Source organism: Ischnura elegans, chromosome 2 (genome assembly GCF_921293095.1).
Source record: "Ischnura elegans chromosome 2, ioIscEleg1.1, whole genome shotgun sequence".
Taxonomy (NCBI): domain Eukaryota; kingdom Metazoa; phylum Arthropoda; class Insecta; order Odonata; family Coenagrionidae; genus Ischnura; species Ischnura elegans.
In genome coordinates, this window is record NC_060247.1 from 65340237 (window position 1) to 65365121 (window position 24885).

At 40.4% G+C, this 24885-nt stretch overlaps 2 protein-coding genes across 6 annotated transcripts in view; one reads left to right on the plus strand and one right to left on the minus strand.

Annotated features, from left to right (window-relative positions):
* The window catches only part of LOC124153880 (leucine-rich repeat-containing protein 15-like), a 299604-nt gene extending 285959 nt beyond the window's left edge, over positions 1-13645 (minus strand). Inside the window, exon 1 of one of the 2 annotated variants that reach the window (XM_046527265.1) lies at positions 13509-13645. The gene's annotated coding sequence lies outside the window, so the exon portion shown is untranslated. Of the gene's footprint in view, positions 1-13503 lie in introns of both variants that reach the window. The other variant, XM_046527264.1, reaches the window with a different exon arrangement.
* The window catches only part of LOC124153879 (sarcoplasmic reticulum histidine-rich calcium-binding protein-like), a 267667-nt gene extending 244322 nt beyond the window's left edge, over positions 1-23345 (plus strand). For all 4 annotated transcript variants that reach the window (XM_046527262.1, XM_046527260.1, XM_046527263.1 and 1 more), the window contains exon 2: positions 17591-23345. In XM_046527262.1, coding sequence (XP_046383218.1) covers positions 17616-21140 — 3525 coding nt within the window. In that variant the 5' untranslated portion in view covers positions 17591-17615 and the 3' untranslated portion in view covers positions 21141-23345. The remainder of the gene's footprint in view (positions 1-17590) is intronic.
* The last annotated feature ends 1540 nt before the right edge of the window (positions 23346-24885 follow it).

Consider the following 24885-nt stretch of genomic DNA (forward strand, 5'->3'; position numbering starts at 1 on the left):
CTGAAGATAGGTGATAGTTTTTCATCAAATCAACAAATCACGTATTGCCGATGAGTTGGCACTGCTTCATCATATATTGGTCAACTTAATTCGATTTTCCTCTTTTTATAAATATCCCAAATTTTGTTAAAAGAGTAAAATAGCATTGCGATGAATAGATGAATAGATGACGTTCACCGTGTCATTTTGAAAGATATTCCTTCTCATTTGCTTGAGCACCGTAAGCTTAGCATGTAGCCTCCCAGTCTCCAGAGGCTCACAACATAATTCGCGTAAAAACTGTGTAAAGTTCTTAGTTCACTCGTAACGGTTTTTTGAACGAAGGCCGCTTTCCTTTGGTTTTAGTTAGTTTCCGGATTCATCTGTGGGAACGTTTTCGAGGTTCGGCATGGCGAGTGCGAAATAGGCAATCTCTCTCTCACTTAGTCGTCAAAGGAAAGGCGTCCTTTGAAATCATTCCCTCTTATCGTCGTTTTTAATAGTCCCATTCAACCCACGCGTGCTGCAAATGATCACAGCTGCCGCCCAACGAGCTAAATGACCAGTTTGATGGAAAAAAGTGACTTTTAAGCATTTTATTCACCGTATTCACCAAGCAAAAGAGAAAATAGACGTTCTCATAACTGATCGCCGCCTTTATCATTGGCTTTTACTCAAAATTTCCTCATTTTCCTCGGAATTTATGACGTCGAGGTGTTGCAAAACGATGTGCAATTAAGATACTTTGCGCTTAATTAACATCCCTTTACGGCCGTTGAGGTAGTGGCCGAAGGTTTTTGCCCGTGGTGTGCAGGCGTAATGAACTCTCCGCAGACGGCGCATGATCGAAAGTGCACGAAAATATTTTTTTCCATCGTTTGAAAAAGATATCTGGGAGATATTAACTTACTGTTGTTAATTGCAGTGATTGATTAACATAGTAGCACGTAAGTGCGCAAAAGTCTTACAGAGCTGAGTTAAATTAGAGGGAACATGCCGAATGGGTGGTGGGAAATGACTTTAGCTGTACCCACTCCCATACTTGAATTACTCATTAAAACGAATGCAATTGCATCACCGTGGCAACGCGTGGGTTCATGATTCAGAATTACTACCTATCTGGAGACTTCCTTTCGTTCTAATCACTGTGATAACTTTTTATGTTTACTGATGCTGCAACATGCGTTCGGAGTACGGGCAAAAATAATTGTTAAGATAACGTATGAAAATTCTAATTTCCTTGATCTAGAGCTTTGATGTCCACTACCTTTTCCATCGTAGCTATTCAGAGGGCGGATGTCGCAAATATGCCGATGTTTAATTGATGTCTGGCTAATATTTGCCATTCTGACTTACACTATGTTCTTTAAACTGCGATAACTATTATTCTGTCATTGTGGCGGATCCGGAAAGGGGCTAGGATAGGCTACTCTGGGGAAGCCGATATACTCTAGATAACATGGTAATTTTCTTCATTTGTAGAATATATACAAGAGAGGAGAGTCCCGAAAACCCAAATTACGAAAAATGTTCGTAAATTTTTTTAATGAAAACTTACTTCTTTTGAATATTAGTAATGAGACAACCTTAAAGTGTTGCTACAAGCATCGAAATTCTCAAACTTTTCGTAGCTTCCCGGACTTCCACTACTGCTGGTAGGTTACCTCCAGATCCATCACCTTGCCCCCCTTGTCCCTATCCTGGATCCGCCACTGGTCTGTCATGATTGAAATATACGGTATTTGAATTACCATCGCGGTTAATGTAATTGCGGTTCCATATTACTGCTGGTCATTCCACCGCAAATCAAGAAATTTTATCCTTTAGGATCTCAGATTTTGATGAAAATTGATTAATTCACTCGAAAATAAAATTTAATACAAACCAAATAATACTAATAAATTCCCCTGACCGTTTTTCGAAAACAATGCTGTTTTGTTTTTATGCATTTATAAAATTTTCACACAAATGCCGAAAAATATATATAATGAATCGTGTAATTCCATCTGTTTCTCATGCAAATTGCCGAAGATCCATGAATTTTGGCTTGTTTTAAATTTAAACTTTGTGTGAGACATTAAAATTTTAAAAAATTATTGAACGCCATCTTCTATTATTTTTATTTTAAATTTGAATAATCGTTAATGAACCATTCTCAAATGGTCCATTCCGAATTTCCCAAAACTTTTATTTTATTATCTAGACATGCCTTCCATATCATTCAAAATACAATTTAGTGGCAACTAAGGAATGGCTATTTTTACATTTAAACATTAGAATTACAAAATTTATGCATCAAACCTATGAATTTTTTTAGCAAAACTGTCTCGGGTTTTAGATAACCCATACAGAAATTATCATCAAAATCCGAGACCACATGGGACAAATTTTGTTGATTGGTGGTGGAAGGACTCAGTATTTTCTTGTATTATATGACCGCAGAGATTGCGAGTCTTGTACCGTGAGTAGCCATTCCTACTCGAACGGAATATATTATTTTTCCCGTACCACCAAAAAGGCATGTATTGGTCTGGATAGGGGCAACCTATAAAGGAGGGACTCGAACCCGCGGCCTCTTGTTTGGCATGGCGAGGACTTAAACTCGCCGCCACCGATTGACATTAAATTCATGAAATTGCCATGCAATTCGTTTCTCGCTCTAAACATCCGTAGGTATGTCTGATCTCCGCATTTTTCTTCTGCATTTAAGGTATTGTGGACAGTTTCGCTGGCTACCCTAGAAGGCCGTACTGCCAGCGAAACTGTTATCCACAAGTCATCTGACGCGGAAGAATGTTGAAGTTAATAGTAATTATTTGAACGAAATGTTAATTTAAATCAACAACATTAAGTGTTGAAGTTTATAAATAAGCAAAGGGTTGTCAAGGATAAGAAAAAGTTGTTGAATAGTTACCAGAGAAGTTGAATAATAAGTTAAAAAGAGAAAACAACATCATGTATAATTAAGAAGAATAATTAAGTAACATTAGGTTATGGGCTCGCAGGTGCTTCGTCAAAAGTGAAAAATATGGATTTAGAGCATAGAGTTCGAGTAATTGTTTAAACGAAATGTTAATTTAAATCAACAAGGGAAAGTGTTGAAGTTAATAGTAATCATTTTAACGAAATGTTAATTTAAATCAACAAAATTAAGAGTTGAAGTTTATAAATAAGCAAAGGGTTGTCAAGGGTAAGAAAAAGTTGTTGAATAGTTACCAGAGAAGTTGAATAAATAAGTTAAAAAGAGAAAACAACATCGTGTATAATTAAGAAGAATAATTAAGTCACATTAAAGAAAACCCGAGAAAATGCAGAGATCAAACAATCACCGCGGAAACCGTTTTTATTCCGTATAACTGTTCCCCCAGAAGCGTCTCCCTGCCACCGTGAATGTGTTCCTGGGACCTCTCCGCCGCGCGCCGTGGCTGAGGACACCGTCCCACGACCCGGGATGGTCACCCATAGCAGAGAGTCCATGGTAACCGCAGTCGACAGACAGACGGGGTGAAGGACCACGAACACACGGGACCTCGTGACCACTCACGGGTTCGTCCGACACGCTTCGGGTCCCCCATTTGACGGCCTCGCCCTCTCGCGTTGGCTTCGGCTAACAAAATAAAAACGAAGGTTTTGCGGTGAACTACGGCACCGTTCTCGTCAATGCAGTGGGGGAAGTGGAGGTTTTCGTGTTTGGCATAGGTGCTAATTGTAACGTGATCCTTTCATTCATTCCGTGTGTCCCCTATAACGTGACCACAGTTTGGTGGCGAAGCGCGACAATTTTTTTTTTACCGAGAATGTGTGGAATGACGAAATTTCACGGCTTTTTATTCAGCTGGTAGTTTCATGTTCAACTTTTTGAAAATCTTTGCTTATTTTTAGCGTCAATATTTAAATGGTTCGTGAATATCGTGCTTCTATATTTCAGAATGCCTTATATTTTTAAATGACATTGAACGGGATAAATTATAAACAGGAAATTTGTTTTTTACCTTTCTAAAAAAAGGAACATTTATGTTTTTCGGCGATATTGAATGAGTGATCCTTTAACCTTCAAATTTATTGCTGTGATAGTTATCTCGCTTAGCATATTTGCTAAGGCGTTCCCAAAATTCATTCTGTGTTCCACTCAAGCGACCAGTCAAACTTTATGAATTCAATATTTCATTTTCGTCATCAAAATATAAATGCAACATGTGACTGGGGCCTTTATCTATGTTTACCGATGCAATGCAACGGACTTAATACTGAATAACAATTCAAGTTTCCTGAACAGAACCATTTACCTTCTTTATCAACGACATTTTATGTGTATTTATTCCCATGCCTTCATAAACTTATAGTGTTGCCAACAGCTATTTTTCTATCACAGGTTATTTTATCGTGCACCTCTAGGTAGGATTGAAGCCTTATCAGGTATGAGGCAAAACTTTACCATACGTAGGAGTTAATATTGCAAAATTATCTCTATCATAATGAACTATCTTAAAAACTTGAAAGCTGAGTTGATGGGCATAGTGTATGGAAAAAAAGAATGAGCCAGCAATTTTTGACCGAAATAAGAGGAGATATTTCCTGCCCAAGGAAATCTCTGCTCATGGCGAAGGCTGAGACTTCGGTCAGCGAGCTGAAAAATAAAAAGAATCTTTTATTCGTTGGTGGTCCTTCGTTATCGTATCGCATGCTTCAGTTAGCGCGGTTTCCTGTGGGAAAAAATGTCAGATTGGTGAGCGACCTTCTCTGCGTAGCCCAGCGATGGATTTTGAAATAGCAAGCGTGTTCCCGGTATCCGATCAGCCAAGCCTTCCAGCCGGTTAACAACCTCGATTCAATTTTTTATAGGAGTTCATCATCATCATCAATGGTCAACAATACTAGGATTGGTATGACGCAGCTCTCCACTCAGTTCTCCCATCAGCTAATCTTTTCACACCTACGTATTTCTTCTCTTTCACATCTCTCTTTACTTGTTCCACATATTTTGTTCGGGGTCTTCCTTTTCCATTCTTGCCTTCCACTTGTCGTTCGACGATTGTCTTCATCAGGCCATCATGTCTCAAGATGTGGCCTATAAGGATGTTCCGTCTTCTTATTAAGGTTTTCATGAGGCTTCTCTTCTCTCCTACCCTTCTTAGGACTTCTTCGTTACTAACTCGGTCGATCCATTTGATTTTCATCATTGAGTTAACTGCCAGAAATATTCGGAAAGATTTGACGGGGAACCTTCTCACGTTCTATATATATCTTTGGTATTACTGATGTTAGTAGAGTAGCCAGGATTTTGAAATGGTTTTACCAGAGATTTCGGGGTCCTTCCGGGGTGCATGGATAACGCCCAAGGGCAAAAAGGGGGGTCCGGTGAAAATTTTGGGATTTTTTTATACTGAAAATGTGAATTTTAGGATTCAAAAACATTATTACATACCAATCTTTTCTCTTAACGTGTGAAGACCTTTATTACCTCCAGTAACCGATATTATCGTTTAATTTATTGGGGCCATCTTACTCGTTTTTGTCGCCTATTTTAAAGGCTCAAGGTGGGGGAGGGTGTTTAACCCGGGAAACCTACGCCACTGTCCGATGTGTGTGAATGGTTTCACTGGCATCCATCAAAATCGTTTTTGCTGACAATGTCATATAGGTTATCTAGTTCAAAAAAATTATTTCTTGGCACAATGTCAGCTAAAGTGGCCTATTTTTCAGAATAGTCCATTATAATGGGCGACCAAAAATTTAAGCCTATATCCTGAGTTTACTCTATCGATATCTACTAACAAAATATTCTTTAATTTTTATCAAGACTTTTTAATAAATTTAGATTAATTCATTTTTATACTCCGCGTCTAAATCGGAGTATAACTTTCTGAAATAGAGTAACCGATGCTGGCGATCCAATCATTTTATCGAGGTTAGCAGGTAAAGGTAAGGATAGAGCCCAACCCGGAGGAAGGCCTGAATCACACGATTTTCCGTCCCTCAGAATGATAGCTCAAGCGTTAGGTTTTCAGGGACCAAAAGAGTGATCACCTAACCCATTATTTTCTGAATCAAACAGTCATTTCCACCGTCCCTTTTTCCATCGCTTAATCCGTCACTTTCCGTATTTACAGCTATCATTCAATGATAAGAAAAGCCTCCCGTAACAATCGCTGCTAATGGTCGTATCATCTGACTTGCTGACAGCGGTTTTTTCAGGGACGGAAGAAGGGAAGTCGCGGAAAATGATCGCTTGAAAGTAATTTTTTCTGCCACCATTGGAGCGATCGCTGGAGCTGTCCCTCAAAAGGGATGGAAGAAAAATATCATGTGTTTCACGCTTTAGCTACAGGTGTTTGGATTTCACACGCAAGCACACTAATGGTGGACATGGTTATGCCTCGTTCGGACTACGATTGTTCGATCGATCGTCCCAGCGATAGTTGGCGGGAGTGGTGGTGTGAACGCAAGTCCGGACAATAATTATAATAATTCGTGTTTATTGGGCGAGATTGGGACTAGAAACCTAACCCCTAACAAATCGCTATGGTTAGAATCGAACTTGTAATCTACAGCTCATCAGTTGCGCACGCTGACCACTACACCACAAGGTCAGACAATAGTACTTACTCGTAGTTCCGAACAATACCACTTTACGCTGCGCAAAGTTATCTTCAGTGAACTGTTAGAATATTGAAATGAAACACAAAAATGTTTTTCATAAAAAATTACCCTAAAAAATGAACGAAAATCGAGTTCACAAAATGAAACAACTGTCATTATCGTCATGAAGTCGTATCTCGGCCACTAATTCATTATTAGTGGCCGGGATACGACATTGCGGGATGGTATTCTGACGCAGGATTTTGTGGACAATATTTCAGATAGGATTATGTGGCTCAGGTTTTACACTTACGATTTTGTAGACTAGGAATTCAAAATACGCCTGAGTGGAATGGTATTTTTAAATATTACTTCGTGGCTAGGAGCGGTCGACGTACAGACGGCGTTATATTTTATCAACTCCTTTTACTGTAAAGCTAATATTTTTTATATCATGTAATCAATATTTCTTTCTTATCTCCTTAAATAAATTGGCCTTTATATTGCATGAGCTTGGAGGTAATTCTGATTCAATATTCGCCTCGCCCTTTCCTTACTCTAAGGTATTACTCATGCGACTTCGGAAATCTCCCATCACTTGCTTCGCTAATTATTATTAATACGGCTGCCCCGTCCTGCAGTCCTCGAGTCGGCCAATTCAGCCTCGTCCGCCCATTCACTTTCCCAATGAGTTTTGACGTCGGGTTAAACCCCCTTCGCCCTCACTGTCATGCTCGCTTGAGATTTGACCTTGACGCAAAGACGCGAATGGAATTCACATGCTTTAACGCGAGAAAATCAAATAGGGCGGTTTCCTTTTATTTTTTTATTGCCTAAATCGAAAGATTATTACTCCTCCAGCACGAATTTCACACTATTAGATTTTTCAATGGTGATATCTATTTTTTGCGATTAAATGAAAAGTGGTAATTTTCAAGCGCGCGAAAACAAGACGGCTAAGTATGAATGCTGGGAAAAGCCCGTGTGACGTCATTATGGTTCCCGCTGTCGCAAATTGAGGTGACCTTTAGGCGAGGATGTGTGCGCCGCTGAGATGTAGGCTGCAAGCAGGTAGCAGAGTACCCTGCTAGCAGGTAGCGCTTGGCGTAAATAAGGATTATTAATACCTTATCAAACGAGGAAAACTTTCCGACTTTAGCCAGTTTTAATAGGTGATCATTAAGACATCTTTCCCTGAGCTCTGTGCCTCATGCATGCATTGGTAATCTCAGGCGATGTAAAACTCCTACCTACTCGTATAGAAACTAGGTCCCTTTGACGTCACGTGGAGTGGCATCGCAAGGGTGCTAAACTGGCCTTTTTCAAATGCAGTTAAAATTGACCATTGCCATTCGTCTAAACTGGGATTTCTAAAACCAAATAATTTGTATATTATGAATACACTAATGGTGGGTAACGAATCGCAGTCGATGCCTTTCGTTTTCTTTGATGATGGAAACTACCCTATTGTAATGTCGCAATGTTAAAGTGAATTATTAAGATGAGCTGCAAATATGATTTTGGTGAGTTTCTCCGGAGAACGTTCCGATTTTGGAAGTTGTGAATATTCCTCTATAGTGTGGGCGGGCACACCTTGCTCTAAAAGATTGTTTGCTCCTATTTTGGTTCAATTTTCCCACGTGACTATGTCGGCCTTTGTGGCGGCAGGTTATGGTCCTCGCCTAGAAATCAGGTCGCAGATTCGAGTCCCCCCTAGTGGGTTACCTGGGAATAGATTTTTGCGGTCGTCCATTATTATTTGCTATAGACCAAGTAAAGGTCAAATGCTATTGCTTACGGGGTGATGAATATAATTAAATAATAATTTCGTCTTTATTTATCAACCAAATTTAGGACTATGAAGTCCCTTCTTAAAATTTAATGGATGGACATACATGCTCTCATGGAAGAAAATCAACCCTGGTTGGAACAGAACCCGTGGCACTTGGATTATCAGTCAAGGACTTTCAGACTACCCTACCTCCACCGAGACGTACAAAGATAATGTAATAAAGTGGTAATGCAAAAGCTAGGTTTTCCCTCATTATTCCCTTCCCTTTTTAAACGAATTTAATCACTTGAAGGTCTCCACATAACGGACAAAATTTACTGATGTCAATGCTGTGAAAATTAATTTTTATGGTATAAACAATTTTGTTTTACTTAAAAGTGGCTTGCAGAGTAAGTTTTTCCTTCAGACAGTAACAATTAATGTGAGATCGTGTATTCCGATAATCAGAAAAACATCAACGATTCACCGTCGTACTTCGAAAAGTACTGCACATTACTTTTAGCATGTACTTCGTAGACGCTTGATTCGGTATCCACCAATATATTGGGATAGTCAGCGGAGCAAGTTGTTTATTCTGACAACGAAAAATTTCTTTTTCCCAGGCCGGAAGCCTAAGGATACCCCAAACCAATTAAAATTTTTTGAAAGTTTGCTTTTTATGCCGTCACTCGGGGAGATGATTTTATTCCCGAATAAGAGGCTAGCCAAAAGTAATCACTCCTGCTGAGTGTATTATAATCAATTTTAGGGCGAATATAATAGTAACCTTGCTCTTAGGTTTCAAAGTGGGAATTGAAAAGAAAGTAAATGAATTGATACATAGCAATAACCGATTGTGTAGGTGAATACGTGAGTCGGAAGCCTGATTGCTATACAGACTGTCCCAAGGGTCGTGTGTCATTTTTGATCTGTAATTTTAGTAACTTTCCATCGAGCAATTTTCGTGAAAATTGGCACACTTATGGGGAAAGGTCCTAAGTTTTGTTGAGTGTAAGCAAAACTTTACAATTTTGACCTTTTGACCTCACAATTTGGGTCAAAACCAAAAATTTGAATTTGCCTTATGGGGTTTCAATGTTAAAAAAATCGAGGTAGAAAAATTTCTGAATTTCATTGACCAAGATGTCAATTATTAGGTTTTCGGACATGAGAAACCCGAAAATAAAACTTTTATTTGCGAAAATGTAACCGTTGACCCAGTAAGGACACCGTCAAGGTCATAAGGGTGACAAAAAGAATAGCATACCAACAAAGGTGTCGATTCATGGGTTTTATAGGGTGCCCAAGTCATTGGTATTGTCCAAATACCCGTATTGTTCACTAATTGACCTCTGAGGGTCACAATGGGGGTCAAAGGTCATAGAGTTAAACGTCGGGGCATCATGGCAACCAACGTGTCAAACCATAGGTTTTGGAGGGTGCCAAAGTTGGTTAGACCGTTCATAGATCCGTATTGTTGATTTTTTGACCTCCGAGGGTCATAATGGGGGTCAAAGGTCATAGAGTTAAACGTCGGGCCGTCGTGACAACCAACGTGTATATTTCGTCTCGGTATTCATTGCAATCATGGTACAACTTATACATGGTAGATGTCATCTGGTGCTGAGGCAATTCCCGGTGTATTTTATGTCAAGATGTATATCGACAGCTTGGTAGTCTAGGAGTGATGATTGCTTTCACAAAAAGTAAAATTTATTTATATTTTCCTGGTATCGATCCTCTTTTTATTGCATCAACGAAGAATCAAAGTTATTCAACATTTATTTAGATTTTTAATTATTACTAATAATAACAGCGTCTTACCTCCTTCTCTGTTTTGTGAATGGGCCTATGTGTATGTCTGCTCGTTGCTTCCAATCCAGTGCGCCATTCCTTTCCTATTAAAGGTTCTCCCTGAACGAGATAATGAATAAGAATTGTAATGAAGTCAGCAACTCATGAAATATGGGCGGTAGCTGTCACGTTATCTCATTTTAAACTTGCAAAGGTTGGTTAATGAGAAAGATTTTTTTTCGTCGAAACATATATTTACCGTTCATCTACCGAGTTCTCCTAAACGAAATGCGGTTTCGGGAATGCGTACAAAAACCATTTTCAAAAAGTACAATCGATGATATATTTCATTTGCAATAAACGTAAAAAAGGAAACACGATATCATAATCTGATGTACACGTACACTGGTACCTAGAGATGCGAGTGGCCTAACATACGAGATATTTGGAATAAGATCCGTCTAGCAAGCGAAATTTGAGAAATACGAACGAAAATTGAGATACTAGGAACGGCCGACTTCGGCGCTGCACACGGCGAAAAAGGCAAAGAACAGTGAAAAACAAAGCAATTACTAAAATTATGGATACAGTAGAATTTTAGTTGCGTGTAAGTTGCATTTAAGCAACCAAAATAGAAATAGGTACCATTAACAAAGCCAGTTTTTTTTACTTTACATTCTCTTTTATTATGATTTATAATATTTTTGTAATTTTTAAATACATTTTTCTTATTCAAAAGTAAGTAACAAAAGAAATTGGTGGCATTTTTGGGGCTTCAACGGATTAATGACATTTCAATTAATTTTAATGGGGGAAATATAAGCTAACGGAACGAATTGAGCTCGTATCTTTAGGTATCACTGTAAAAGATTACGATAGCGCTGAGTGGCCGGAGGTAGACAACTTACTCGCTTCAATCTTTCCTAATTTTGACTCCCTAACCCCTCTACCCTATGCTAAATCCCCTCCTGCAGTCAGGGGCTGATTCAGCATTAGATTTGTGGGGGGTCATGACCTGGGTTCAGGGAGTATGGAAAACCCCCCTGTGTTTATACAGAAGATAGTGCCACGCTCTGTAATGAATACAACTCAAAACTTCTCACACGTTTGGGACTAACGGTCATTCATTTTCAATTAAACTCCCTTTACTCCTTTACAGGTGTACAAAAACTACTAAACTGATAAAAATTTTAAATTTTTGATAACATTTGGGGGGGGGGGGGGGGTTATGTTCCCAGTGACCCCTACCATATATCAGGGCTGGGCAGTATTTTAAATACAAGTATTTTAAAATACACATTTGAAATACATTCGTAATTTCTATTTGTTATTTCAAGTACACGACTTGGATATATATTGTATTTCAAACACAGATTTTTGGTATTTTTCCATTCTAAAAGAAAAATAATTAAAAAAATACTTTTGAAGTAGCTCCGATAACTTTTCTGTAACATTATGCTTCAGAGGTCACATCGTTTTCGTTAGACTCGTTTTCTTCATGTTTGCAACTATCCATGACGTGGCAAGGCAGATATTTTTTTTTGAGATTTCATAGTTTCCATACAAATATATTTTATATTTTAAAAGGTATTTAAAATACTATTTTGTAGTTTGTTATTCAAATACCAAAGTCAAAGGTACTTTATATGTTGCATTTCATACACATTTCTCAGCTGTATTTTATATTTCAAATACATTTGAAGCGGTATTTTGTATTACAAATATTTCTCGGCCTTTATTTTACCTAGTTCTGCCCTAAATCCGCCCCTGCCTGCAGTCAAAATAAAATCTAGTGAAGAGTTCATTCAAGTTTTTAAATGTGTGAAATGGATGATCTCCAACATATCTCGCCGGTATTGATTACCTCTATTTAAAGTAATGCTCACTTCAAGGTGCGAATTGCCTCCTTGCACTTAGAAGTCGGGTTATAAATACAGTAGCGTCTGAATGAGACACTGACCACTTTCCTCAAGGTCTTCCCCTCCTCTTCCCCTCTCTTCCTCCTCCCAACGCTGACTCAACTCTCCGCCCCTTCAGCCTACATTTCCAAGCTTTGTCGCTGTTTACATCGAAATAACTTTGCGGAAGTGGAAGCAAACGCGTTATATTGCAACATAGCCGATTCCTTAGAAAATAGATGACATTCCACATTGCTGAGCTGCTCCACCGGTAAACATTATTCGGTCTTCCTGGAATATTTTTCGTTAGATTCCCAATTTTATTACCAGAGTCAATAATTGTTTTACTCGGCGAGTGTTTGAGGAGTCACATTCATCCTCTCTTTCTAACCGCGCATTTTATTCATGCCGGGCTAAAAGGGTGAAGTTTTTTTCATCAGCTAAGCGTGACCAAGTACAATACGTTTTTTTATCGAGAGGCGATCAGTCTGATTTTTGTTGGACTGAAATTAAATTCGTGGCAGTAATCAGTGTGGACAGGCGAAAAGGAAATACTGATCCATTCCTTTTCGTCTGTCCTCACTGAGTCCTGATCTCTGCATGATGGAACGGATGATTTGTTTAAATGACAAACATGGTGTAAATTTAGCAAATTGCGGCTTAAATCACCGCTACTTAAATATAGTGCGTACCGCAGGTAAATTTGAGATGTTTCAGCAGAATGACTCGACGTGCTTAATCTCTTCCTACCCCATGAGATTTTTTTAAGCTCCAAAGTTATTAAAATATCGTGGTTTATTGCAAACTTTGTGATTAAAACTCACCTTTGAAGTGGAGCATAAAGGTATTTTCTACTACCCCCGGTTAAAAAATGTTTCATGCAGTGAATTTTTAATTACATGAGATATTTTAAAAGTGAACTTTATCCAAATTGTATGCAGTCGTTTAACCTAGGCATTGCAAGAGTAGATTTTACTTTTTAAAACGGCCTTGACACCTGTCTCACTCTTCGGTAATAGAAAGAAAACATTTGGTAAGTTGGTTACTCATCCATCGACATATATTACTACTCCAAACCTAAATTCTTTTCTGACTTGCTTACTTTCGACGACAAAAATTCCTTCACGTCTGCCTGTTAGTATTGAATATGTAATCCTCAGAAATTTAATAAACAGAGAGGTGCAAATGATAAAAACTCAGTGACAGTTCAAGCATCAGCTGACTGGGAGTGTACATCAAGGGCGTCAAGGATCTTGCTTGCTTTCCATGCAACAAATCCAATACGCGTCCATAATTATATGATCGGAACCTGTGCTTCTGTCTCCTGAAAGTACGATGTTCCCTTCGGCTTGAACATGCTTCACGTTTCAAAATTATAAATATTCCTGAAGTGTCAATGAGTTAATGAAAACAATAGCTGGGCCACTGTAACCGATTGACGTCCACTCCCGGGATAGTTTAAGAATATAAAGTTCATGATACCTTACTCTATTCTCTCCCACTCCTATCAGCCTCTTGGGTGGTTGATTGTCTCCAATGAAGTGGTCCTCTAAATATCAGGTACTCCGATGCACTCGTTGCGTGGCGGAAGTTATTGTTTGTCACGAGATATACTCGTTCATTCTTAAGTGCTTACTTCTTCCATCTCCCTCGCTTCTCGTTGGTAGTTCTAAGATTCCCCGCCGCATTCTGGAGGGCAGCAAGAATCACGGTTTGCGTGAGACCTCTGGACGGTACTTTTAGCAACTACGACGCCTTCACCTCGAGTTCAAACAGCGCACAGTGGGCTAGAATCGAAAAAAGCTGGCCAAAACCTCAAAATCGATTTTTTTGAGCTAGGAAATTGAAACTTCGCATACACATTCTAAAATAAATTGTGGATAACCACCCAGATTATTTTGGTCCTGTGTTTTCACTTTAACAATATATGTGAGGTCAAAGTTGAGCAAATTTAGCGAAAAACGACCACCCTCGATTTTTTCTGAAAATTGCCGACTTTATCCTCGTGCAGTGGTTTTATAAATAGTTTTATCGACAAAACTGTTATACCATCTTAATTGACACTTCTTATTCTTTCATTTGAAAGGTTTTTAAAGATTTTGTTTCATCAATAACCATAGATACATAACAAAATGGCGGAGCCTGTTTTCAACCCATTTTTTTACATAAACGTAGAAAAAAAGTAGACATTGTCACCGGCTTACACTAAGTAACTTATATCATGTCGTTCTTTGAAGCTTCTACATTGAGAATCTAAAGTCAAACCTTGCACCAATTTGCAACCCCGAATTTTAAATCGTTTTTTCGAACGCACGGACGACTCCGGTTCTGGCCGGCGGCGGCGGAGAGTACGGCGACGCGGCAAGCGGGTGGATGCAATATGGTCTCATTCACTTTTATGTGTGGATAACAGATATATTAGTGACAGAAATAATCACCAGAAAGTAAAATTTATAAATATTGCTAAGAATGACTCTCATTATGCAATCGTTGGGCACTGCAAGAGGTGCACTGAAAGGTTTCTTTCTTCGAGTGCATTCCATGGAGAATGGACTTAAATCGCGTGCTTAAACTGGGGAAACGGACTCTTTTATTAACTAACAAGCTCTATTTCTAGGCAAGAGCCCTCGATGATCCATGGCCTCCACTTCCTAACCTGCCATACATATTTAAAGGCCTTCGGACAACGGTCGTTTTATAGTATTGTTGTAGTGCCGAGTCCTTCGAACTTGTTTTTGGTTTGAACTCCTTTTAGCTTTAAAAGCTTCGGAAGGCATATTACTCACATCGAATAATGTATTCTTTCTAAGAATAACAGTTCATTTTAATCTATGTCTTATGCTCAATATAAAGTATTGATTTAAATCTCTTACCTATATATCAACGTCATTATTCTTAATGAACTGCGCTGCTGACAAAATGGTTATTTTTCAGGAATATTTTACCATACAAACATAACATTAACAAAAGCAACACAATTTACGCGTTTCCCAACTAACATTCTGCAATTAGCACTGTCAGCAATAAAAGGTTACTCTTTTTCATTCACTATCTGACGAGTTTTTATCACTTTCACTGTCTGAGCTAAAGCATTGTTTTCCTTTTTCAAAAACAGATCCATTACATTGTTCGGTAAGCTGTGTGTTTCCTCCAGTTTAATTGGCATAATTTTTATCATTATCAGTTATGACATTAGGAGTTGTCTTCGAAATAAATCCCTATTTGTGGCCGCTCGTGCCATTTTTCTAGTCAACCGTTCACGGAACTTTCTCACGTCCTTATATCGTGCCTATATTGCTTCCCCTGTCAGTTGTCGCAATTAAGAATGGACTCTGTTGCAATGTCAGCTCCTTGAATGAAGACCTTATGCACGGTTGGTGGCATACCATAATTGTATTTAAAGCGTCAGTGAGAGAGAGAGAGAAAATTAAATTATTATGAGAGGAAATCTAGAATAATTGTGATGACTTTTGAATACTCGTGCCTGTTTCATGCTTCGCCTAACGAACAGCATTTTTTACCTAAACAAGAAGGCACAAAGGTGCTCACGAGCAATAATTCATGAGACATAGGCCCTCGTTCCCACGTGCAATTATATTTCGCATGTCCTCACTGCTATCAAAGCCGTGTTTGCAAATTAAAGTGCACTTTATATGCGACGCGAAACTAGGATCTGTGGAAATGCACGTTAAGATTCGAGTCGCAGTAAGAGAACAGAACCATTTTTGGAAACTTCTTATATAACCTCGGCTACAATAATTTCACTCGGGTAAATGAAATCATATGCTCGCATCACTCTCTCATCGCTGGGTTAATATTAAATCCCTGGCATTTCAGATTTTCGAAGATTCTTGCACCGAAATTTGGTGAGCTGCATGGTCACAATTACTTATTGAGAGGGCCTCTTAATCTGACATAACATAATATTCGGGGTTGCATTTTATCCACTTGGCAAGAGTTCTTCTTGCCTCCGAGGATGGTCACTGTATCTTCCTTTTGCATTCGTTTTCCTCCTATTCGTTCTTTCGATACAACCCTGAAAACATGAATTGACGTCCATCTGCACTGGCTAAACTAGAGCAACATGTAAATTGTGCTGCATAAGGAATAGTTATTAATTGCTTTAAATCAAGAATATAAACTAAATAAGAATAATGAACTCTTCAAGCACCAAGACAGTACTTGATTTGGCAAAATTCGGCAAAATCAAGTACTGTATAGAGCCATTTTCCATCACGTTTAAGGAATATTAACTGTTATTTTTAAAATGTTTATTACTCAGTAAAATAGTCCGTTTCCCCAGTTTAAGCACGCGATTTAAGTCCATTCTCCATGGAATGCACTCGAAGAAAGAAACCTTTCAGTGCACCTCTTGCAGTGCCCAACGATTGCATAATGAGAGTCATTCTTAGCAATATTTATAAATTTTACTTTCTGGTGATTATTTCTGTCACTAATATATCTGTTATCCACACATAAAAGTGAATGAGACCATATTGCATCCACCCGCTTGCCGCGTCGCCGTACTCTCCGCCGCCGCCGGCCAGAACCGGAGTCGTCCGTGCGTTCGAAAAAACGATTTAAAATTCGGGGTTGCAAATTGGTGCAAGGTTTGACTTTAGATTCTCAATGTAGAAGCTTCAAAGAACGACATGATATAAGTTACTTAGTGTAAGCCGGTGACAATGTCTACTTTTTTTCTACGTTTATGTAAAAAAATGGGTTGAAAACAGGCTCCGCCATTTTGTTATGTATCTATGGTTATTGATGAAACAAAATCTTTAAAAACCTTTCAAATGAAAGAATAAGAAGTGTCAATTAAGATGGTATAACAGTTTTGTCGATAAAACTATTTATAAAACCACTGCACGAGGATAAAGTCGGCAATTTTCAGAAAAAATCGAGGGTGGTCGTTTTTCGCTAAATTTGCTCAACTTTGACCTCACATATATTGTTAAAGTGAAAACACAGGACCAAAATAATCTGGGTGGTTATGCACAATTTATTTTAGAATGTGTATGCGAAGTTTCAATTTCCTAGCTCAAAAAAATCGATTTTGAGGTTTTGGCCAGCTTTTTTCGATTCTAGCCCACTGTGCAGCGTTTATGACAGGAATGATATTTATTCGCTCTTTCTATTTGAATGATCGTGAAATTTGGAATTTTTATTAATTCCTTTGATGTTACATACCAATTAATTAATTCCCTTTCATTAAATTAAGAAATTAAAAATTTAGAAGGATAGAACTTTTGGTTTTAGGAGCAGCCATAGGTTAACTGTGATGTATCTCTCTTTTACTTAGATCATGTGGTTATCATGGCTTTCCATTGCAAATTTTATCGCCAGTTCAACAAAACTTTTCAACGGTAATTGGAGAATATCTGAAATTCTCTGCCCGAAGGAGATGCATTATCGCTGATCGATGTGATTTACCAACAAGCTGCTGCAGAAAGTAGTGATTAGCTCCCCCTAAATAAATGGCCTTTAAATGCCCGTGATTAAATATAGTAAAATAGGCATTTCACCGTAGAATTCAAATCCTCATTACGTTTTCTTACTCTCTCTACAGTGCTAGTTCCCGTTCGCTGCACGAGATGGCACTCTACTCGCCGAGTCCAGAGGCGCCGAGTTCGAACCGGCTCAGGCGGACGACCAAGGTGGCGTGGTGCTCGGCGCTCCTGATCCTCGCCCTCTGCCTTCAGACGGGGGAAGGGGCCGCCATCCACAAGCCCTCCTCAGGATCACTATCAGCACATGGACACCGCATGCAAGAGGAGAACGAAATCGCGGGACTGATTAAGCGAGAAGACTCGCCGTTAAGGAGACCGTCTAGGCAGCTAGACGCGGATGACGACGATGTCGATGATTGGAGCTACGAAGATGAAGATGAAGAGCACGACGGTACAGAAGAGGAATCGGATAAAGGGGACGATGAAGCCAAGGCTCAGCATGAGGAAGAAAATGTTACAAACGAGGAGGCCGCAGATGAGGATGATGATTATGATTACAATTGGAGCGACGAGTATAAGTCGGCGGCAAAAGATTCGACCGAGGCCGAGTCAGATCGCGACCACGAGGAAAGCGGTGTGTCCGATGCAGAGGAGAAAGGTTTGGAGGGTGATGAATCTACAGAGGATATCGATGACCCGTCCTCGAACGAAATATCCACCGACAAGCTGAAATCAAAACCAGTGGACGGTGATACAGATTCGACTCCCGACAAGGATACAGAGGAAGTTACGGAATCCGAAGACGACAGCGAATCGGTAAAGGAACCTGAATCTGAGCCGGGACATGAATCGGAAGGGGAGCATAAATCGGAACCGGATTCCGAATCTAATGGGGAACATGAATCAGAGTCGGAAAATGAAACGGAACCAGAAAATGAATCGGAGCATGAGAAGGAACTGGAATCTGTGCCGACGCACCCTGTCCCACCTAAACACGCGAATGCGTCTGAGGAAACCAAAGAGAGCGCTGAGGAAACCGGGAGTGGGTCTGAGGACGAGGACGAGTGGGAAGGTGGGGAACACAAAGAGTCGGACGCGGAAACTTTGAACGAGGTGGAAGACGCGGAAGACGAGTCAGGCGAGGCAGAGGAGAGCAGCGCAGAGGCTGGAGGGTCGAAGGTCACGGAAGATGAGGCGAGCGGGGACGCAGAAGAGAAGAAGGAAGAAGACGAAGCCGACGAATCGGCTCGAATGGCGTCGGGGACAAAGGGTGTCGAAGAGGCATCAGGGACGGAAGGGTCAGGGGGAGAGGAGATAAGTGAGGAGGCTGAAGAAGGTTGGGATAGCGAAGAATGGGGAGATGAAGACGAAGAAGGAAGTGGTGGCGAAGATGTCCCAATTGGCGTGATCCCCCACGTGGGATACGAAGATGAGGAGGAAGAGAGGGTGGAACATGAAGGGGAACATGTAGGTGACGATAAGGAACATGCAAAGGAGCATAGTGGAGAGCACGACGAAGAACATGAGGAGGATGATAAAGATGATGATGATGATGAACATAGGGGAGAACATGGTGTCCATTCAGGAGAACATGTAGGTGGCGATAAGGAACACGCAAAGGAACATGAAGGGGAACACGACGAAGAACATGACGAGGATGATGAGGAGGCAGATGATGATGATAAACATGAGGGAGAACATGATATCCATACAATGGAACATGGAGGGGAGCACGACGAGGAACATGAGGAGGAAGATGAGGAGGAAGATGATGGTGATAAACATGAGGGAGAGCATGATATCCATACAATAGAACATGTAGGTGAAGAAAAGGAACATGAAAAGGAACATGGAGGGGAGCACGACGAGGAACATGAGGAGGAAGATGAGGGGGAAGATGATGATGATGATGAACATGAGGGAGAACATGGCAGAGAGCACGATGGGGAAGATGATAAAGAACATGGCGAGGAACATGTAAGAGTACATGGCAGTGAACATGATGAAGAGGATGAGGGAGAACATGACGAAGAACATGAAGGAGGACTTGATGATGATCTTGATAAAGACCGTGATGAACATGAGAGCGAGCGCGATGGAGAGCACGACTCTGAAACTGGTAGCAAGGCGACTGTAGAACATGAGGACGAAGATGAAAAGTCAGACGAGGACAGTGAAGAGTACGTCACCACAGTCACCAGCGAGATCGAGGACTCTGTGGAGGCCCATGGAGACTCAGACGAAGAATTTGGCAGTGGAAGCACTGGAGTAGTCGCTGTTCCCGAAACAGTTTCCGAAGGCAAGGACGAGGGCAGTGGGAGCGAGGCCGAGGAAGAAGACGTAACGGAAGCTCCTCCTCCCGTAGTCCACGAGGTCCACCGTCAACATTGGCACCCGCCCTTGCACTCGGGTGCAGAGGGCACTGGAGACAAGGATGACGAAATAGGGACAAGCAAAGAGGACCACGAAGGGGGAGAGATGCCTGTTGTAAAGAGCGACGAAGGATCAGAGCATGACGAACACTCGGGCGAAGAGCACAAAGTCGTGTCCGGAGAGGAAATCGAAGAAGATGACGATTGGCCCGAGTCTGAGGAGGAAGTAGAGAAAGAAAGTGACCACGGCCTGAGCGCGAAGGAAGGTGAGTCCGGTAAGCCGCACACAGAAGTCGGTACAAGTACGGAGGGTAGCGAGGCTGCATCAGGTTCCGAAGACGAGGAAGATGTTGACTGGCTCGACTCGGAGTACGACGAGCTGCCAGACGATGACTTCCCCGAGGAGAGGAACAAAACGGAGAGCGAAGAGGATCCTTTCGGATTGAACTTGTTACCAAAGGTTGTGGCAGGAATTTCCGACACGGTATTCAAGGGTATTGTGGGTGAGCCCAAACCCGGTACTGCCACCACTCAGAAAGTCCCGCAAGCCACCGCGGAACAGAACGCGGTCACCAGCCCCGCCAAAGGAGTCGACATCTCTATGCGCCGGGCCAAGGTGGTGGCTCAGCCTGTACCAGCCGGCAGCAATCCTTCGGAAGGAGATGCGGGTCTTCGAGAGGATGCAGCAATGGCGGGAGTTGGCGAAGCTGCAACGGAGGACAGCGCCGAGGAGCAGGGCAGCGACTCGCTCATCACCTGGATCGCCCTGGGCGTCGTAGCGGCCGTGTTTTTCGGCGTCCTGGGCTACGTGTACGTCCGGGGCAGGAAGACGAACAGCAGCACCACCAAGGGAGCGCAGAAGAACGGTCGCGGTCCAGCTGTGGACGAGGGCAAGCAGGGTGTATCCAGAGATGTGGAGATGTCGCTTCTGGACAAGGAGAAATCGTACCCTCTTCCCAATTTCTACGGGGGTGGGGATTACCAGAGCATCCCACTAGAACCGGAGGAGAAGGAGGTCCAGGAGGCGGAGAATGAGTCCCGGAATAAGGCTGAGGAGGCGGAACCCGATAAAAAGCCGAGTGAAGAGACGGTTATCGATGGATTGATTGAACCCCAGGAGTCTGAGCCACTTGCTTCCGAGCCACCGCCTCCTGTCGAAGAGGTCGCTCCAATGGTCAAGGTGGTTGCGACATTTGGCGAGACTCCCAAGCCTATGACGCCCAAGCCTGTCTACCTTAATGGCAGAGGCAACCAGGCGAACCAGGTGGGCCGAGATGGTGTGTTCAATTCCCGATGACCACAAAGCACCATCGAAAAGTGAACTGATGATTGATCATACCTGTATACATGCGGTCCTCGGTATCTGAGGTTACCAATGTAGTATCATATCGATACAAATATATCCATAGCCTAAAAGGCCATGGATATATTTGTAATTCCATAGCCCTCTAAGGCTATGGATATAGTTGTGTCAAGTGCATCGCCAAGGTGACCATTTTTGTGACTTTTCTTTTGCCATGATTTTTTTAAAGAGGCTTTAAAATGTGGAGAATTCGAATGCATGGACGTGTTTTCTTCCTTGGTTGAGATATTGAGCATAGTGCGTATTGGTCCTTCCCCAACCTTGTGCTGTTTATATCGCATAGTGTTTTGTGTTGGCATTTGTTCTTCTTTTTGGGAACGAATGACTATTATTTCCGTGAGACGTGAAAGTGAAGACTCGGTGACTTAAAAATTTAGAGTTTTCTTCCTTGTCTCAAGTGAAAACGAGGCTGCTTCACCTGGACCGAAGTATTTTTGGATGATATTCATCCTTACGGCATCTGTGTGTGTCAGTGATATGGAGTCTGTTAATCTGTTCTTTGCCAACACGGCCAAGTGGAACGTGATGCAATACCATATTTCTCTCTTCTCGAGTGAATCCCGGTTTTCGATTAATATTTTGGATACATGGAAGTGCTTTTCTGTCCCCAAAATAATAATCTCCTCTATTATGTTCTTAGATTCGAAGGGGGTAAAGGTTTTTTTTGCTGCGAAAGTCTCTCTAAATCCAAATTTTGCCGAAAGCATTTCTATTATTTGGAAAACTTACGTGGTATATTTATGCTTGCTATTTGTTTTTTTCCAAAGTTTGGGCTGCGAGGGCTTATTGATTTTATGTATATTAATTTTTAAAAATTATCTGCTGTAAGCTTCATCCTAGGTTACCAATGTATGTGCTCCCAATGTCCAAAAATTATTTTAAAAGGTGGTTAGCATTGCTATTTTATATCCAACGTGAAGAAAACTCTCACTGGAAACCAAAATGAATTGGTAATCAAAGAGAAAACTGTATTTATTCTTTTTAAGGGAAATGTCTACTCCTTCTTCAAAGTATCTTCGTCTGACTTAATTCCTTGTTGATGTTTCAATCGTTCCATGGTGATGAATTGTGGAAAATTTACATTAGGGGTTCAAAAATCTATAGGATTGCTCAATTACTTTTGCCTCGTTAAACGCTGTTTTTTCAATTTTACGTTATGGACCTCGAGCAACTAGTGAGCAGTGCCTATTGTTTGAGTTGTGTCGTTTTTAAACTTTGCCGTTAGGCTTCCTGTGCAAATGAAGTCCACCATTTGTGGTCCAAGAGGATGAGTATACTTTTCTAAATAATTTATATGAATATTTCTCAGATGCCAATATTTTTGGTTTCTTTCGAAAAATTATTTGGAAAGTTTGGGAGTGATTCCTTGGTGATTTTGAATTAATCGTGGTAATTGTTTAAACTCCGTGATAACGAAAAAATATTTGCAAGTTATGTATGCGCTTTTTTAATGTTTACCATTTGGCATGGCGAAAGCTGTGATATTTCTGGTCCTAGTTTATGATTTTTCACTTAAGCCCTACGTTTACTTCAGTGTATTTCTGCTGCTGGGGCTCAAAGAATACATCTTAGTCCCTTATATGTTCACTTCTCTCTCGAAAAGCTTAAAATATTTCGAAAAATAATACAATTCTCAAATAAAATAATCTATTTTATAACATCTCTGAAGCTTACTGATTCAAAGTATGATGTACACTATCCTTGTGGTTTCAAATACTCCTATGAATATAGGATTTCTACTTCACCATCTTTGTTCCACCCCTGTATTTACTTTTGGCAACTGCAATTCATGATTCGTATTTTGAACCCAAATTGTTGTAGCGCAGTTAATAAATAATAATCATTCATGTAAATAGGTATATATATTTTTAGTAGAGGTGTAAAGGGATTGATTTCCCCTCTGTGCATTTCTTAATGGCTGTTCTGGTATGGAGAGGGATGTTGCGTGTGCTGAGAACCCGTAGTCATATCATGTTAACATATTTTTCGTCATTGTAAATGTATTTTTATGGATTTAATATAAAATATTTTTGTGTTCAAAGAATTGTTGTGTAAAAAGTATGATTTTTTGGAATGACTGAATATGTTTAAGAACTGATAATTTGTTATAATAAAGTATGAAATCATTTATATAATTTATCGCTGCGTGACCTTTACTTTCCTATTAAAAAACAACTGTCTCCAGTACTGGCGTCTTGAAAGGCTTAATGAAGACTTTTCTTATCCTAGAAATGATAACGTGCCTGACTGACGTATACTTTCACTGGTAGGTACTATCGTTTTCAATTATATGTAGAAAGACACATATCTCATTTTGCTGATGAAGCCGGGTCGATGAAAACTTGCGGGGGGTGCCATGCATGGCAAGCTGCATTCTTTGCTCTTTGGCCCCCAAGAGCCGACTGCCACTTTCCCCGCTTTTCTTCCTCACAGTGAATGAATCTGCTTATAAATAAATGTGTTAACGCGAAATCATCATTTTAAGAAATTTAGTCTTTTAACTAAAAATTACATTAACCTTTTTTTGAGACAACTGTATCAATTCTTGCTAAAGTTTCCGCGGCCATGTTCATGATGACTGCTGTTTCAAATTTGCTCAGAGAATCGACGGAATGCGCTATATGAGGCGGCGAAATAACGAGATTATCACCTTCAACCTGAAGACCTGGGGTTCAATAGTATCGTCTCTCGCTGCAGACAAGCGCGGCTGGAGGACGCGGATAACAGCGGTCGTCAACTGTATCGACTGTGTTGATATTTAGAATGCATCTTTTAAAAATGAAAAAATTACGATAACTTCAGATTCGAACCGTACCAGAATATCACCGCAACTAGCATGCATGGAGTAAGCCTACAAATCTTCGGAACCACGTCTCCGTGAGGAATATACAGTGAGACCAAATGCGTATTTACAAAGAGGAAAAACCTCGTCAGGGAGTCCGAAAGAGAACACTCCGACGGCCCAACGTGTGCGTGGACGTGAGTTTTCTCAGTGCATTCCATCAGCTAGGGCTTTTTTCCTAGCTGATGGAATGCCATTTGGTTCCAGAGATATCGCACCGAGAGTGAGCGCGCGCCACCCCAGTCAGACAATTTTGGTGACACGTGGGTTGCATACTCTCAAATTTTTGTAATCATTCTCAGTCATCGTAAAAGCATAAAAATTCTTCAGATAAACTTTAAACTTAGTCAATATAACCATGAATGCTATATTTATCACTGTTTGTTACCAAAACGGCCCTAGTAGCATTAGTTTATTCTCCATATCTAAATCTTTAATCTAAATGCTTCCGTCTAAATTCAGCCTGCATGTTCGCAAAATCTTTAACATTAGGGCCCGAGCGTCGGTGATTAATAACGCCCGAATTTGAGAAGTTTCTTATCTGAGCCCCTGATGTAAGTTGGTAACCCTCCAGCATATGGCATATTGGATATCTTCCATTTCTGTCCATTGGTTCCTGGGATATCTATGTTTTGTACAACCTAGAAAAATAGAGTTTTTAATGAGGCATTAGTATTCAGCTTCCGTATTTAATGAAATTAGAAGGATGAAAGAGAGTAGGCATATTTTAATTTGTAAAATGAACAGATAATTTTTTTTCTTTTAACAACACTTATACTACATTTAAAATTTTTAATAAATCAATCTCCACAATTACCCGATATAATAGTATAACAT